We start from the raw sequence: 18043 nt of genomic DNA on the forward strand, positions 1-18043 counted from the left end.
ATTAGTGTGCCAGGAAGGGTATTGTGTGTAGCATAGTCTGTTCCTTGACATGTTAGTGGAAGAACAGATTTTTCTTGTTTCATTTTGCATCAAGGAAGATGCCATCTGAGCTCCCACAAGTTTTTGGAAGTGGTGGAGACCTACAAAAGTCTTCCATAAGAAACAGACCTCTGCAAAAAGGATGGGACTGCAGTTCCCATGAGTCCTGGGCAGCATAGCTAAGTGGTGAAGAATATTGGGAGTTGCAGCTCAGTAAGAGCTGGAGGACCACATTGTTTGGGGGTTGTCTATTGGGGAGGATCAAGGAACCCTTCATTTCAGCTTAAATTGTGCCATGGTGACACATCAGTTATGTGTAGGATAGGGGTGAGAAACTGCTGTTACAGCTTGATGTCTCTGGGACTTTATGGGTCCCATCCCAAGTGACCTTCAACCAAATGCCTAAAAAAGAAGCTAGACACCCACATTTGGTTTTAAAAAGTGGGTATTATTTGAAGTACCAGGAGGTCCTGCAACCTATCTGAAAGATGAAGTACCATAGGTTTCCAAGAAAGAAAAATCACTTCTTTTGAGGGCCAGAAAGGGGCAATTCAGCTCACCGACTGGAGAAATAAAGGGCCACAAAAAGAGCCTTTGAGTGCCACATGTGGCCCTAGAGGGGCATGCTGCCCATTCCTCCTGTACCGGTATCATTAACAATAGAAGTTAGTGGTTCCAAAATTTTGGGACTCAAGAAACTGTTCTGTTCAGCACTGCTGGAAAGGCAAGAAAGCATGCATTGATCACTTCAGTCAGTTTAGAGTCAATAACAACAGAACCGCTATACCTGAAGCAGAAGCTGAATGCCCAAAGGCCCTAATAGCTTCTCTCTCCATAATGCTGAGGAGGAACTTGTTTGGCTTTGCATAACTAAGGGCTTGCTTTCTTCTCTTGTTTGCCTTTTGATTTGGCCTCAGGTCAAATCGCTGGGTGGGATTAACATTGAGGAGGTCAGGCACCTTTCTGTTTTAGCCCATTGTCTTGCTCAGTTGTCCCTGTTCACTTGGGACAATCAGCTGGCTGCTGCTGTTGCTTTTTTTTTTTAAGTCACATCTCAGTTTCTTAGCTCTGGTTTCTTACCTCATTTCTGTCTCTCCAAACACAAGGATTAAAGGCTGAAATCATTTAAATTGTAGAGTGTTCATAGTAAAGGGTCAGGGATCTGAATCCTTTTGTTTGTGTTGCCTTCTAGAGAAGCCCATCAGTTTGACTTACCGCTGTCCCTGCAGATATGTTGAGAACAGTGTGGCTAAATCTCACATTAAGCACCTGAAGATCCTGACTGTCCCTGGCTGTTCACTCCAGATTATGTAAGTGTACATACATTTTTCTAATGCATTTTGTGTCTAGCAGAGGCTGCAACCATTGCCAGAGCATGATAATAAAGGAATATGTTCTGCATCATCCAGAACATATTCTCAGAATATTTGGAAGCGATTAGAATAAATAGTAGTTTTGCCAGTACTGTGATTAAAGATATAGGCTAACATGTATTTGAGAGAATGTGTCCTAAGTACTGATGTGATTTTTTTTTTAAAAAATTACAAGTTTCCTCCCCAAATACATTGAAGTGGGGCATATTCCACTCATTTTATCTAGGAGGTTTTTTTAAAAACAAATGAAGCCATGCTTCTGCAACTCTTTGGTTCATTGTCAAGCTGCAGACAAAAACAAACACAAACAAACAAAACTGGCTTAACAAAGTTCTGTCTTTATGAATTGACTCAATTACCCTATCTATATTGTGTAGAGGAGACACTGAGAATGCCAAATGTAATGGGGTAACCATGGGGAAAAGAAGAGAAATTTGGAATAACCTCAACATACTATTTTCAAAGAAATAATCCAATATGGCTCCATACTAAATAGGAGGAGGATAATGCCTCTGTATTTGTGGCAAGACATGTTACTTCAGTGAAGGAGCTTTCCCATTGCACAGGGTGTAGGTGGGAATTGGCAGACAGGAAGGGGGAACTTAAACCTTGGCATCATGACAGAATCATTGGCTTTGTTTGCCTTTCCATGCAAACAAAAAGCTATGAATATAAAATCAACAGAACTTTTATTTTTCTGATCATTTAAATGGGAACTATGTTTATAATTTACTCAGAGAATTGGTTGGAAAGACCTTTATGAGCCAGAGACTTGGAATAATCACTGCCATTGAAAAACCAATGGGTCATGAGGCTGAATGGACTAGTAGTCTGAGTCTGCATGAAGTAGCTTAAATTGTTTGATGAGATGCTGGGGAGGGCAGGACATTAGAGATATAATGTTTCTGAAAATATTGAAGTCATGGAGGACGTTTGAGGGACACTGGTTGTTCCTGTTTTTTCAGAAATGGAAAGTGGAGGAGAAATAGAAAAATGTGCAACATTTGCTTTTTGATCAGTTCTACATTTTTTGCTTTCTTAAGAATATAATATGCAATATGTATGACAATACACAAAATTGTATTATTTGTTTATACTTACAAAAATCTAATACATAAAATGCCTTAACTTTATTCAGACAACAACTGTGAATGTACCCAGAACTGAAGAAGTAGTAGTTAAGCATAACATTAGAAAGTGGCAGAAGTAATTTCTCTATGCAGAAAGGTTTCAACAACAGAGCCTAAATCCTCAAGATATTTTAAAAGAGAAATCCCGCAAGTGTAGCTTTACCTGCCCCCCACCTGCTACTCCTTTCAACCTATTGTCCTGCTGATGGTGAAGAGTATCTGGGTTTGATGGTACAGGTGACTGGACTACTCCCCCTCTCAAAAAGATGCACACAGTTCATATAGGGATTTGGCCTGAAATAATGTACAGTTGTCCCTTTCCTTATGCAGGGGAGCCATTCCGGATTCCCCCCCCCCCCGCATAAGGGAAAAAATGTGGGTACATTCAAATGAATGGGGCTCATGCCCACAGCGGTGTGGCAGTGGCATGAAGGGGGCATGCGACAGGAGCGTGTGCCATTGTTTTCTTCCAGCGCGTGGCTCCCTTCCTTCTGGCAGGGCTTCCAGTATATGATGCGGGTGCACTATACACACTCACCTAGGAGTATGCATAATTGACCAGATTTCTGAGTAAATGAGCAAAAAAGTTTAAGTGTTTACAAGAATGAAATTACTATGAAAGACAATGCTAAAATATTATGACCCACCAATACACTGAAAAAGTGCACTTGAATAAAAACATGTAAAAGATTACAACATAAAATATTTATCGGGGATGAAGGTAAGTACTGTACTGTAAATCATATGGTTTCAATGAAAGCAGACAGTCATCATAGTGTACTGATTGATTATATAACTAGGACTCCAGATGACAAGGATTTGAATCTGTGTTAGGCCATGAAAATCAACTGGGTGACCTTGGGTAAAATGCATTCTCTCAGCCTCAGAGGAAGGCAAAGGCAAACCCCTTCTGAACAAATTTGGCAAGAAAACCCCTTTACATGGTAGTCTTGTGTCACTGTAAGTCAGAAATGATTTGAAGGTATACAATGAATCATTAAAAGCAAGTGATGCGAAGACTTTTAAAGATGAATTAAAATCACGAACATGTTGGTTTGACATAAACTAGGAGTGCATCAGGCCAAGACCATTTCTAACTGCATGATTCTGCTAGTGAGATATGTTTTATGTTAAATGATGATCTTTTAAAATGTTTTGATCAAAGTGCACTTTTTAAATTTTGCTTTTAGTTATATTAGTAATACTAGTAATGACATTTTAGCATCATTTAGCATCATCTTTCATAATAGATTGTGATCAATTTTACTCTTGTATAGTCCTCAGCTTTTTTTGCCCATTATTTGTTAAGGAGATTAACCTGTCTATAGTTCACTTTCTTACCGCTTTTTTGAGTGAACATGCTTAGAATTCAATTAATCTTACAATGAGAGACACAGGTCACCCAGTCACCTCCACTTTTTATCATGGACTTTGACATAAATCTTGTAGCACAAAACATTAATTTGGACTGTAAAACCAGGGAGGTTGGCTGTTCCTGCTAGCGTCCATGCTGCTCAGGTCAGGCAGTACAGGGAATAACCCCCCTTCCCTCCAGATTTTTCAAAAACACAGCTCCTGCTCCTGGACTCAATTAATGATTTGCAATTTGAAGAGAGAGGCTGGAGAGGGAGTAAGCCCATACCGCTGCACTGTTGAGTCTCAGAAGGCAAACGTACTCCCTCCTAAAGGAACAGGAAATAGCTATTATGCATGCCAAGGAGGGTGGCGGGTGGGGGAGACATTTTTTTTTAACCCCCCCCCCCATAGTTGCCTGTGGGTTTCAAGCTTCCCAACCATTTTTTTCCTTTCATGAGTCACTAGGTCGCTGGGGCAAGGGGTCAGACTTCTTGTCATTTAGTGCAACCAGACAAGATGGTATGTGGGGGGAAATCTTGCCTTGCTGCTTGCCCAGTACCTCCTCCTCTGCAAATTTTTGTAAATCTTCAGCCGTCTTAGCTGCAAGCAGTCTCTTTGAGAGGCAAGACACTGCAGTGCTAACGGAAAATGTCCTCCACTTCCCTTTTTACTTGTGAGGGGACTTTAACATGGGTGGATGTGGGCAGGGGTTGTGCCAAGCTACCCCTGAGCTTCACCCAGTTAAATTTATAACAAAAGATTTTAGGCTCCTGTTTGAAACTTTATTTGTTTGGCCATCTGATGGCACTGAAAAAGGGATTTGGGAATAGGGAATAAGTTGCTGAAAGGTTAGTATGAAAAGCGGCAGGTAAAGGATTCTGAATTACACTGAAGCCTATAAAGTACAAATTACCTTCTATTCTACACTATTTGTTAAAAAACAAAACAATAGGGCTTTTTGTGCAACCCTGTACTTAGCTTAGTTATCTGGAGAATATTTTATATTTTTAAGTTTTATATATACATAAGAATGGTAACTTTCCAGCTTTAATTGTATACATCCAATTGTCCAGATTCAATGTAGAATTAATGCAGTTGATCAAGAGATCAAGCATACTTAAAAACATAACTTGTAACTGTGAAGTCGAAGGCTTTCATGGCCGGCATCCATAGTTTTTTGTGGGTTTTTCAGGCTATGTGGCCATGTTCTAGAAGAGTTTATTCCTGATGTTTCGCCAGCATCTGTGGCTGGCATCTTCAGAAGATGCCAGCCACAGATGCTGCCAAAACATCAGGAATAAACTCTTCTAAAACATGGCCACATAGCCTGAAAAAAACCCCAAAACTATAACTTGTGACTATTTCATTTGACAGGAAAAACTATGGAACTTTATAACACTAAAGAATAGTGTCAGAAATGAATGTAGTTCTTGCAGCACAAAACTGGAATCTACTCCTGGATTTGGTTTGAACTTTTAAGGAACTATCCAAGATGTTAAACCCTACCCTCAAAAAAGGTTCTGGAAATTAAGATGGATCCTCTAAAGTTTAGACTGAGGGTGCATCTGCATTGTGGAAATAATGCAGTTGGAGACAATTTTAACTGGCATGAGTCCATCCTACAGAATCCTGGGATTTGTAGTTTTCTGAGGCACCAGCACAATTTGGAAGAGAAGGCTAAAGACCTTGTGAAATTACAAATCCCAGGATTCCATAGGCTAGAACTACAGCACTTAAAGTAATGTCAAATTGCATTATTTCTGCAGTGTCGGTGCCACTTAGACCTAGAGCAGATGCATTTGCCCTACTGACCAGGCTGCCACAGTGTATGGTTTAAATACACAAATGCTAGTCACATTGAATCAAGGGAACCTATGTCAGCATATGCTGATTCAATGGATATGATCTAAGTGGACTGGATTAATTGGATTTAGCCAAATTGAATTTAGCCAGATGTTTTTTGGCTGATTGGATAGTATCTTGGGCCTTGTCTGCACTAGCCAGGATGCTCTAAAGGCAGCCCACAGTATCCTGGCTCAGCATCTCCCACCATTACTTTGGCCTCCATCCCTGTGCTGCAGTTACTGTCTGGACAGGTGTCCTGCTGATCTCTGCCATGGGTCACTTGCTTCTGAGGTCAGAATGAAGTGCCCAGAGATGACCTCATGCTGGGCACCTCATTCTGACCTCAGAATGGGCAACCTGTAGTGGCAGTAAATGTGTTGGGCAGCACAGTGGGATGACCATATAGACAGTAGCTCTGTCATGGGAATGGAGAGTAAGATTTTAAACTCTGTTGTAACCTTGTTATGCCCTGGTTCAGATGCAGGACATGCTGGAACCATAGGTTGGGTCATGTGATGTCTGAACAGGACGATGCCAGAATGGATGGGAGCAATGGCCATTTGGCTCATGCAAATATACATTTGATCTGAGTGCCAAATTACATATGATGTTGTTTTTTGCATGTTTGGGATGACAGGAATTCCAGTTCAAATATATACAGTACAAATATCAGTTGGTTTGCAAAATAGATCTGTAACAATCTTGTTGTGCCTAATATTTAGAAGAACCTCATTCATAGTTTGTCGTAAGTAAATGTACATTCCTCATAAGTGTGATTAATAATAATTTATAAGTGTGATTGATAAATGGCTTTAAAAGCCTAGTTGAAATATCACAGTATAATATAAAAAGAAGGAAGCACAGTTAGAAACCATATGGGCTCAAGCTCCACTCAGACTTGCATCCTTCCAAGATCACTAAAATGAATATCCAGCTTGTTGGGGGCAATTAGCTTACAGTTGTAAACCTCTTAGAGACTGCTTAGATGGTATGAAGTGGTATATAAATGAAGCTGCTATTGCTATTGTTATTGCTATTGCTTGACAGAAACTAGCAAGAGAGAGTGAAGCCTTTGCTCTGCAAGGAAGAATTACATCCCAGTCCCATTTGGGACTCAGAAACAGTGCTTCCAGGCTTTATTGAGAATTCCTAGTTTTACTTTCCTTTGCTGTTCCACTGGCAGAGAAAACCAAGCAGTGTTGCCAGTTTCTGGGAAATTCCCTGGTTTCCAGGTAATAGAAAGCCTTTCAGGGTAATTTCCAGGTATAAAAAATTTATGGGGAATTTCCGGGGAATTCCTGTTGGGTAATTAAAAGCCTTTCTGTTTATGGGGAATTATTTCACTTCCCCCCTCCCCATGGCTGAAAATGCCTTTCCTGCCCCCAAAATGGCCGACCCGGAAGCCCCTGTCCCCCCCAAAATGGCCGACCCTGAAGTCCTCACCCCCTTTTGCCTTCTCATAGTGCTTTGCGGCCCCTTGACCCAGATGTCCCGCCCCTGACCCAGATGCCCTGAGGAATTTGGCGGCGTTTTGGGGATTTTCAGGGGGGGTTTCCTTCAAAGGTGATTGGCAACACTAAAACCAAGGTGAGGAAAGCCCTCTTGGCTGGACAAGTAAGTTATTGTCATGGCCAGCCAAGAGCAGGTCTCGGAGGATGAGGAGGAGGATGGGGCTCCTCCAGAGCAAGAGGTAATTGAGGCTACACCAGGAGCTAATCCTGCTCTGCCAGAATCCAGCCCTGATCTCCCAGCCCCAAAGGAGGAGGCTCAGCCAGGTCCTAGTGCTGATGGGATTCCTCTGGTGGCACAGCAGCCTAGTGGTGACTCTGGGGTGGAACCAAGCCTGGAGGTTCCCTCCTTTAAACAATGCAGGGCTGAGAGTGCTGGCAGATGCAGGTCCAGGAGGATTGCTGAGAGACAATTGGCAAACAAGCCTCAGCTGGCACCGAGGAAAGAATCTCCTACTAAAGAAGCAATTCAATGCCAGAGATTATTGCATGATCCTTTGGTGTGATTGCTGGCTGCACTGGCTCCCTGTATCTTGACTCCTTGTTGCCTTGACTCTTGACCTTGGAATGGACTGGACCTTGCTACTTCTGGCTGCCCAGACCCTGGACTGGACTGACTACTCTGGCCTCTGTTTTCCTGACTTCGGCTCTGGCTTTCAGCTTGCTCCTTAACTATCACTCCTTGCAGGTTTGTGGACTGTTCCCAGTTGCTTGCTAATTACCTAGCTGAGCCATCCTTATCGGCGTTGTTTGTGTGTGCTGGCCGCAGTCCAGGACAGTTATGTGGCTGCTTGTAATTCTGCTAAGAGTGCTTTGCTGAGTACCTGCTTCCTCACCCCACTTGCCATTCTAAGGCAAGAAAAACAGAACAATTACCTGTTTAGTTACAGGAGACTGCAAGAAGACACCCAGTGGAGTGAAGGACAAACAGATGGGGGATTTGGGAAGGGGAAAGGCTCAAGAGTGGCATCCAGATAACTTCATGTACTGAAAGCTGTAGGTTTATCTCCTCTGGTTTATAATATCTTTTTAGCAAGCATTCAGGAGTGGCTTCTCTGAGTCAGGATTTTATTCTATATTATGAAATTCTTATCTTTTCTCTTCTTTTACAGTGCAAGATTGAAAAATAGCAGTAAACAGATCTGCATTGATCCCAAGCTAAAGTGGATTCAGGAGTATCTGGAGAAATATCTACACAAGTAAGCCAAGGGGGAAAAAAATAAAGGACTAACAGCTAAAGCACACTGGATGATTCCCCCCCCAGAGAAAACAGACCTTGTTCTCACTTCAGGTCTTTGGGATTTTTCTTCCTGTTTTTCTAACAGGAAAGATTGGGCCTTTCTGTCAGAAACCATCATTTTCAATATTCAGGGTCAGGGAGATAAAGACCAGCTGAACCCTGGTAACATGAGCCTATTCGGGTACTCTGTGAGCAGTTTTCATAAAAGAACATAAATGATGGAACTCTACCCTCTGTACCCAGAATTCAAGCAGTATTCAGACAGAAATATTCAGTATTCAAATAGTGAAAGCACCCTGCACATTAGGCAAACACTGACATGAAGCTGAGCTCTGGGCCAAAAGCTGTACAGAGATGCCTGTCATGGTATTGATGTCTGCAGAGGCAACACTGGACTCTGAAATAGATCATAGTCACTGTAGATAAACCCTATAGATCATAGTTGTCACTGTAGACAAATGCACTATAGATAAATAAAGGAATTTAAGTTTCTGGAAAGGGGTTTCTTTAATGTTTAGTAATATCTAGTGTGAAAAGTTTGGAACAGAAATTTCAGGTTAGGATACCCAGAATCCTCTCCAGTTTTCACCTTTGTTATAAGGCTACATTATTTCAATCATATTCATGAATCTGTAGGACTCAGCTTGACATTTATTTCCACTTTTGCTGTATTTGTTTCCTCTCTCCCTTGGATTAAATCTGGACAGTGCAGAGAAATGGAGTTTGGAAACTGAGGGGCGAAGCAGATAGGCAGGAAGGAATGGCCAGAAGCCGCTGCTAGTCCTATTGTCCCAGAGCTGCAGCCATGATCCCGAGGGTGCCTCCTCCCATGGCCCCAAAGAGGAATGGAAAAGATGTGCTCCTTTTGGGGTCAGTTAGGTGGCCCTGAGGTGGCTTCAAGGCACATAGAAAGGATTCTGTGTTGTGTAAACGCCATGTCCCCAGAGTGGCCGGAAGTGGCCCTCCCATTTGCTCATCTGTTTCGGGCCTGAGTCCCTATGGAGGGATGGAGGCAGGGAAGGGGCTCTTAGGATAGGTTGATGCACTGCCAGTGTAGCTTTTCATCTATAGATCAGGAATATACTTACTGGGGGATGTTTTTACATTTACTAGAATTTGGAAAAGAGATTGCTACTCTAAGGCCCCATTCCCACTGGGCAAAAAAAGCGGCCGATATTGCTGCAATTCTGATTTGGATTTTTCCCCCGAGTCGTATTCGAATCTGCTCCCTCACTCCCATTATGAAAGGCGACAAACGGACTCGGGTTTTTTGACCCATGTTCTGGTTCCCATTGAAATTATCTCGGTTGTAATTTGAAGTGGACTTTTTTGCTCCCTGTTCCTATTGCCCTTCCAGAACCTCTTTTTTTAAAAGCAGCTGTCAATCAAGTGCCTAAGCTTGATGTCTTCCCAGAGTGCCTCTGGGAAAGGGAGCCTCCATCCCCCCAAGTCCCTTTGCCTCCCCCATTGCTCCCTGGGCTGTTTGGGGGGTGATGGAGCAGGCATGTAAAAAAAAAGAAAAAATAATAGTTAAAAATGGTGTTCAATGGGTCTCCTCACATGTTGATCTATGCATATGGAGCAGGGGGGAGGTTGCAGGGGGGCATAATGTGTTTACCATATTTGGAGGTCAATATAGCAATTTGCTATATTTGACACCTGACAGAGCACCTAAGCAATCAAAAGCTTGAATTTAAAAAAAAATAAATTTGTCTACACATGCAATCGCCTTACCATGCTTCCCATTCCACCGGGGGAAAGGCTATGCGAACGGGAGAAAATGGCGCTGGTAATGCAGGAAAGAGAACAAGCAGGTGACAACCCCAGGCCAGCCCCTTGAGCACTGCTCCCTCCCATCCCCAAGTTCCCGAATCAGACACCCTTGTCGTTCCCATTCATTTGCCCCAAATCGGACTCAGGAAGCGCAGGAAAAACCTCTGAAAATGTGCACCCTTTTTAAACCAGTTTATCCACCACTGATTTGGGTTTTCCAAGGAAAAATCAAATACATGAGGATCAGATCCGAATTCCAATGGGAACGAAATCGGTACAATGGAGATCGAATGCGCGCTCAAATGGGAACAATGCCCCATAATCCATGTCTTGAACTGCTTTATAAGTCAGTGGGAATGGGGCCTAATAAGTGCTTCAGCCATCAATTAAAAGCATCATGGCTTCAGTGCTTAGAAACCTCATAAAAACTTTCTAGAGCCTGTTCTGTATTCTTTTCAAGCTGTTCCAGGACCAAACATGAAAACTCTTCCTGACCTTTTTGGGATTATGTTGGCTATCCCTCTGATCACTCAGTTTGTGATTTAATAGAACTCTTGCAGATTTACATGGTGAGGGAAATTGTCCCAAATGTGTCAAACCTAGTATGCCTACTCCAATTACAGCTGGCACAAGTCTCAGCAACAGTGCCCCTAAAATAAATTTCCCTGCAAGAATGTTTCCTGTTGGAAACGCTGAATATAGTCCACTAATAATCTCTGCAGAAAGTCAGTTTCTAAAGGACTTGCACAACATATGTCCCTGGTGGATTTGTGTCTATCTGAACCCTGTTTCAAGCATACCTAAGGGCTGTTTTTCCTATCTGCATAGTGCTGAATTTCTACCCAGTTCCAAAGAATTTTCTTTGAGAGCGCATTTTCTATATGTTAGTTAAGTGTATCTCTAAATTACTGTCCTGTGCCTATTGATAGCTTACTGGCTGCTTTCCCTATAAATGATTGTATTTACAGTTTTAATAATGTAGCCTTCAATATCGTCAGTCTTTCACTTGTATTAAGATTGTATTACATTACATTACATTATATTATATTATATTATACACATATAGATGTGTGCGTACACACACACACACACACACAGAGAGAGAGAGTTAGAGAGAGAGAGAGATTGATCATATGCTAGCAATAATGCTGACTATTTTTAATATGATAAAATCTGAACTGTATATGCAAATTTATTTTTCTGAAATAAAATGAATGCTTTTTTTAGATGGCTCTTGTAAATCGTTTCATGTTATCAGGCTGCCTTAGAGACCCTGCTTTCTAGGCTGGAATATAGCTGGGATGCACTTGTGTGTACTTATGTGTGTAGGCTCAAGGTTTATTTTCATGGTGGAAGGAAAACTTTTTGACTAGTAATAAACTTGTTGCTCACTAACTCTATTTTCTTACTGTTCTCCCATGCAGCTATTATAAGTGAAATGCATAAATGACAATGACTCTGCAAAGCAGATGGCATGATTACCTCTCAAGTGTGTACCTCTCAACATTTCCCCAGTGTTTTTGGGGCAACACTGAGCAAAGTTAAGCTATGGTAGCAATGGAAACCTGGGATTTTCAGCTTAAGATTTGCCTCATTCTTTCATGTTAAAATTGCCTGAGCTGCAACTCTTAACACTGTTTTAATTGAGAGGCTTTGTGTCTGGCTGAATCTGCATCATTAAGACCCGAGCCTAGTCACAATTCTTCCTTATCCTGTTCGTCTTGACCGCCTTCCATGTACATACCCAGTCTCAGATAAAATTAATATCAGTTTCATGATATTAAAAAAATCAGCTAATTTCAGCTCTGCTAACAGCAACTACACTATTAATAATACTGATACTGCTTTACAGCAAGAACGAGATTATTGCAAAATTTGTCATTTAAATTCCAAGAATTGGTGAGAAAAAGGGAAGACACCAGAGATTGCTTTCTGTATGATTGGGGGCCAAACTGCTTCACTAAAATGGTGAGGTTTTAGAGAGAATTAAAAGGAAGAAAGAATGGAGGTACCACTGAAGTGCACAGTGGTCCATTAGGACAAATCTGTTGTGGCAGATATTATCTAGGTTTGTATTAACAGAGCACTATATGCTTCCAGTTCAAATGCAGTCTTGGCATGCAGCTTTGTCAGAAGGTGATTTACTGTGAACCACTTTGTGACTGATAAACAAGATGCAAAATGAGAAATCTATAAACTGTCTTGCAACTTAAAAAAATATAAATGCAAACTATAGGTGACAGAGAGGGGAAGAGGAATGCTTAATACTTTACTCATGGGCCATTTCCTCAATCAAAATAATTTTCTTCCATTTCCTCACTTATTTCTGAAATAAAATTTCAAGTATAAAATACATTTCAAAAATTAAATAATTTAAAACAAACAAACAAATAATTTTACAGTCCCTGTGGTTGCAATGATTTGTTAAAAGCAGCCCAAAATGTCAGATACTACTTCTGCATTACAGCTGTTTTGCTACTGTGATTACATATTTTGAGTTTGTAGTAAAAAAAGATGGCATAATGACTGCTGTAGGCAAACATGAAGCAGGATTTAAGTACAGTGGACCCTTGGTATCTGCTGGGGTTTGGTAATAGGACCCATCATGGATACCAAAATCTGTGGATGTTCAAGTATCATTATATACAATGGTATAATAAAATGGTGTCCTTTATATAAAATAGCAAAATCAAGTTTTGCTTTTTGGAACATATATTTCTGGAATATTTTCAAGCTGTGGACAGTTGAATCCATGGATCAAGAATCTGTGGATATGAATGGCCTATTGTATGATACCGGTTGAGAAGACCCTCCTACTTTTAATAAAAGTGTACAAAACCATTAAAGGGGAAGGAACAGGGTGCAAATGACAATTTTATGTAAGGGATTTCACACCCAGTTTTGGAGGAACTCTAAAGATTCGTTGACTGAGGTTACCCATCTCATCTTGCCTCTTACTGGATAATACAGAAGAGACTGGAGAAGGGACTGGAGATCAGCATTCTCCCAGAAGCTCGTGTCACTTTGCTGCACAGGGTACTACACTTTTCCTTATTGAAAGCCATGCTTAAAGAACCCAGGTGAGTCACAAAAACCGTTTTGACACTTCACTGCATTGAGAGGGAATGACAGATGAGTTTTCTACAACTGGAACTGTTTGCCTGCTTTATTTTTTTCTGGAACTTGGGTCTCAGAATTATTCTCTGTCCTAAATTCCAGAATGTATCAGCAGACATTTGTTCTTCAAGGAAGCCTACAGATCTTCTACACAGTGGCATGCATGCAGTCTGCTTCTGTTGAGTGTCAGGATCATACATGTAACTTTTGGTGCAAAGGTTCCATCAACATTACCCTAAGCCTGGACTGGTTATAATAATCCTATATATAGTATTGGTTATTGTATTGATTGCTGAAGGAAGCGGGGGTAATGATTGTATTGATTGCTGAAGGAAGCAGTGGTTGAGGTGGTGGTGGTAGATGTTAAGAGGCAGAGTTTCAAGTCCTGCTGTGCTTGCTGGCTATATATTTTTGTATGCTTTGTAATACTAGATGATGGGTTATGCTATACAACAGGTGGTGCTTGGTGGAATGATTGTTTATCTTTAATCTTTAGTTTTCTGAATCAACTAACTAATAAAACTAACTATTAAAACTAACATCTTTAGTTTCCTAAATGAAGCTTTCTGAAATGGCAAAGCTTGTGTTTCTGGACCTAAGTTAGCCAGTACAACACACAATAGTTTATCAGGACTCCTTTGTGGGCCTGAATCACTGCAAGAATGCAGTTGGAAAGGCCCTCTAACCAATGAATTGGAAATGGAGAAGTGGTGGACAGTCACTGTCTCAGTTGAGCACTGGGCTGGGCACAGTTCCTTGGAGGGAGGATTTGAGATCTGAAATTGGGCAGCTGTCTCAATTGACTTCTGGATCTTGGAGCCCACACCATTGAGATGTCATGGCCAGCCAAGAGCAGGACTCGGAAGATGAGGAGGAGGATGTGGCTCCTCTAGTGCAGGGGGAAATGGAGGCTCCACCAGGTCCTAATCCTACCCTGCCAGATCCCAGCTCTGACATCCCAGCCCCAGAGGAGGAAGCTCAGCCAGGTCCTAGCACTGGGGGGATTCCTCCTGAGGCTCAACAGCCTACTGGTGACTGGGCCAAGAGCCAAGGCTGGAGGTGCCTTCCTTTAGGCAACAGAGGGCTGAGAGTGCTTGCGTGCGTAGGTCTAGGAGAATTGCTGAGAGGCAATTGGCAAACAAGCCTCAGCTGGCACCAGGAAGAGCATCTAATATTTAACCACCTGGGAGATGCTAACTCGGTACCAGAGTTTATTCTGTCCTGGACTACGGCCAGCATAAGTCCAAACAAACACTGATAAGGGTGTTTCAGCAAGAAAGGAGCTGCAAGACAGTCTACAGACCTTTCTGTTAGTCCACAAGAAGCACACCAGAAACAAAGCCAAGGTCAGGATGCTGGAGTCCACAGAAGTCAGTTCGGTCCAAGGTCAGGGCAGCCAGAAGGTAACAAGAGTCCAATCCATTCCAAAATTGAGGGTCCGAGGCAAACAGGGATTCAGGGAAGCAAGAAGCCAGTGCTGACAGTAATCACCCAGAAGGAAGTTGCAATAAACTCTAGCACCGAGTTAGCGTCTCCCAGGTGGTTAAATAGGAGACGTTCTTCCCGGTGCCAGCTGAGGCTTGTTTGCCAATTGTCTCTCAGCAATTCTCCTGGACCTATGCATGCAAGCACTCTCAGCCCTCCGTTGCCTAAAGGAAGGCACCTCCAGGCTTGCAGTTGATGACTTGAGTATGCTGAGTTTTGGCAGTTGACAGTGAGGGTGCCAGACTGGTTAAAAGTTATCAAAATCTAGTATTTCCAAGCTGTGCTGCATCCAGTTATCCTGGAGTGGGTCCTGTCAAGAGACAGTCCTGGCACCCTTATTGGATGGGTGCTTTTTGCCAGCAAAGGGGAATTGTTCAAAGAGATGGTGAAATTTGCCAAACAGTGGCAAGGGCTGACAGTGAGGGTGGCAGGTAAATGGAGAAAACTCCACACCATGATATAGAGAGAGTGACCAAGTTGGAGAGAGAGAACAGTCCCTCTGTCTGGAGCTGTGCCTATGTTGCAGCAAGGAGGGTCACTTAGCGGCTAGCTATCTGGAGAAAGGGACATCTCTGTGGTCTGTGCAGGGATGAGGAGGGCAACAGCAAGAGGTGAAGCTGAGAAGAAGAGCAGAGACTGCAAGGCAACAGCAACAGCACTGGTGGGGGGACACTACAAACCAGCTGACAACTCTCTGACGAGGACTTGATGGAGGGCTCAATGAGCAATACAGACCTGGCAAGTAACACAGGGAGCCTGTCTTAGAAAATACTGAAGGGCAAACTAAGCAACTATCTCTTTGTGCAAGTTAATCTGGGAAATACCAATGGGGGGGGGGAGTATGGATTGGTGGCAGTGTTAGACATGGAGTGCACTTGACGGTTTATGACTCCTGCAGGGTTGGGATTACAGCCCAGGGTTGGGATTACAGCCCATGGCCTTGGACACTCATTGACTTTGTTCAAATAAATGGTTGTGATGTGTGGAGAGGTCCTGTCGAGTATCAGACACTGATGGTCCAACAGAGAGTGGAGAGCCATTGGGAGGCCATTCAGTTTGTGTTGGCCTCCGCCTCTGTCCACTGGTGCTGAACTGGCTCATGTTCCACACACTGAGCATTCCACATCCTGAACATTCAGTGAAAGACTGAGGAAGTGAACCTAGACTGCTTGGTTCACACATGTGCCAACCGTCATGTGCTCAAGAAAAGTGTGGTAGCTGAGAATGCAATGGTGAAAGTGGGAAAGGAGGTCCTGGGGGACCCCAGGAAAAAGGGGAAACTGCAATCCCTAGGGAGTAGATTAGAAGGTTGTTGTTGTTTTGCTGAAAAGGAAAGTGATGCCCCTCCCCACAAATTGGACTATGTAACTGAGCTTGAACCCAGGGCCAAACTACCTAAATCCAAACTTTATTCAATGACTCCCTAAGAGATGCCAGCCCTTTGGTTGTGTACTGACAAGGACTAGGTGTAATGTTTTATAAACCCCGCTGTGTTGCACATGGTGGCACTGGGGTTTTTCCAAGAAAAGAAAAATGAGACTACAAGGCTCGTCACAGACTTTATAGAGTTTGAATGCTATTTGCATCCCAAATAAGTACCCTACCCATGAATGAAAGACCTCCTGGCCCAGTTGGCAACAGGAAAAGTGCACACTAACTTGGATTTACAAGACACTTATTTCTGTGTAAGACTAAGGGAAGGGGACAAATTCAAAACTCCTTTTAATTGTCCTCTTGGGCAGGCCATTTGGTTAGGCCATTTGGGCTAGCAGTAATGCTGGGAGTGTTCATACACCTGATTAATGAAGGACTTAAAGAATTCTTGTATAAGGTGATGCTGGATAATTTGGGTGATGTTTTGATTTACTTACATATACCTGATTAACGAAGGATGTCAAGAATTCCTGTATAAGGTGATGCTGGATAATTTGGGTGACAAGTCTTGAAGTCACATGTGAAGTTGGTGAGGAAAGTGTTGAAAAAATAGACAGTCAGGTGTATGTGAAACTATCCAAATGTGAATTTCCCAAGGACAAATTAGTTGGGATATGGTATTTCCATAAGTGTCATTGAAATGGACCCTGAAAAATTCACAGATGTAAAGTGAGCTGCTGTTTTTTTTTGTTTTTTGTTTTTTAGTTTGCCAGTTTCTATAGACTCTTTATCCCTAACTTCACACAAGTGGAATACAACTGACTGACTTGCTGAAGACCAAAAAGAAAGACAAGGGAAGTGTCCAGCTAAACTTAAGAGCAGTACCAAAGTGAAGTGGGGTTCTGAATGCCAAAAGGTTTTTGAGGAACATAAATGGTTGTTTTGTTCAGAGCCTGTACTTAAGTACCCTGGTTCCACTAAACCTTTTGTGATGCAGGTGAATACTAGTGATGCTCTGTTGGAAGAAGTTTTGCTGCAAAAAGATGATCAGGGGTTATTGAGCCATGTGCCTAGCTATAAAAACAGTTCTCTGGACCAGAAATTGGCTGGTATGGGAAAATGAACAGTTTCAAAATGCTCAGTATAGATCCTCGTCCACAAAAAAGGAGACTCAAAAGACTGCAGCAACTACAGAACCATAGCACTAATCTCCCACACAAGTGAAATCATGCTCAAAATTCTGAAACATAGAACCATACATGGAGAGAGAAATTCTAGAAGTCCAAGTGGGGTTAAAGAAAGGAAGAGGCACTAGGGACCACACTGAAAACATATGATGGCTAATGGAGTGTGCCAAAGAATTCCAAAAGAAAATCAGCATGTGCTTTATAGACTATAGCAAAGCCTTTCACTGCATAGATCATGAAAGGCTATGGAACACCCTTGAAGACATGGAAGTGCCAACACATCTGATAGTCCTGATGAGAAATCTGTACTTAGGACAAGAGGCCATTGTCAGAACAGAACATGGAGAAACAAAATTGTTCCTAATTGGCAAAGGGGTCAGACAAGGCTGCATCTTATCACCCTACCTGTTTAACTTATATGCAGAACATATTGCAAGGAAAGCAGGCTTGGATGCAGAAGAAGGAGGAGTGAAAATAGGAGGGAGGAATATCAACAAACTAAGATATGCAAATGACACTATAATACTAGTAGAAAACCTCCCAGACCTGGAACAGCAACTAAGGAAGATCAAGGAAGAAAGTGCAAAATCAGGCTTACTGTTGAACATAAAAACCC

The 18043-nt window shown here is 42.2% G+C and overlaps 1 protein-coding gene across 2 annotated transcripts in view; it reads left to right on the forward strand.

Annotated features, from left to right (window-relative positions):
* Positions 1-18043, forward strand: part of LOC149318994 (stromal cell-derived factor 1-like) — a 29191-nt gene that overhangs the window by 6314 nt on the left and 4834 nt on the right. Inside the window, exons 2-3 of one of the 2 annotated variants that reach the window (XM_089510893.1) lie at positions 1232-1349; positions 8364-8450. In XM_089510893.1, the coding sequence (XP_089367019.1) occupies positions 1232-1349; positions 8364-8450 (205 nt within the window). Of the gene's footprint in view, positions 1-1231; positions 1350-8363; positions 11491-18043 lie in introns of those variants that run through there. The other variant, XM_089510894.1, reaches the window with a different exon arrangement.

The sequence above is a fragment of the Sceloporus occidentalis genome, unplaced genomic scaffold, assembly GCF_023333645.1.
Source record: "Sceloporus occidentalis isolate IW3139 unplaced genomic scaffold, rSceOcc1.0.p SCAF_2, whole genome shotgun sequence".
In the NCBI taxonomy this organism is placed as follows: domain Eukaryota; kingdom Metazoa; phylum Chordata; class Lepidosauria; order Squamata; family Phrynosomatidae; genus Sceloporus; species Sceloporus occidentalis.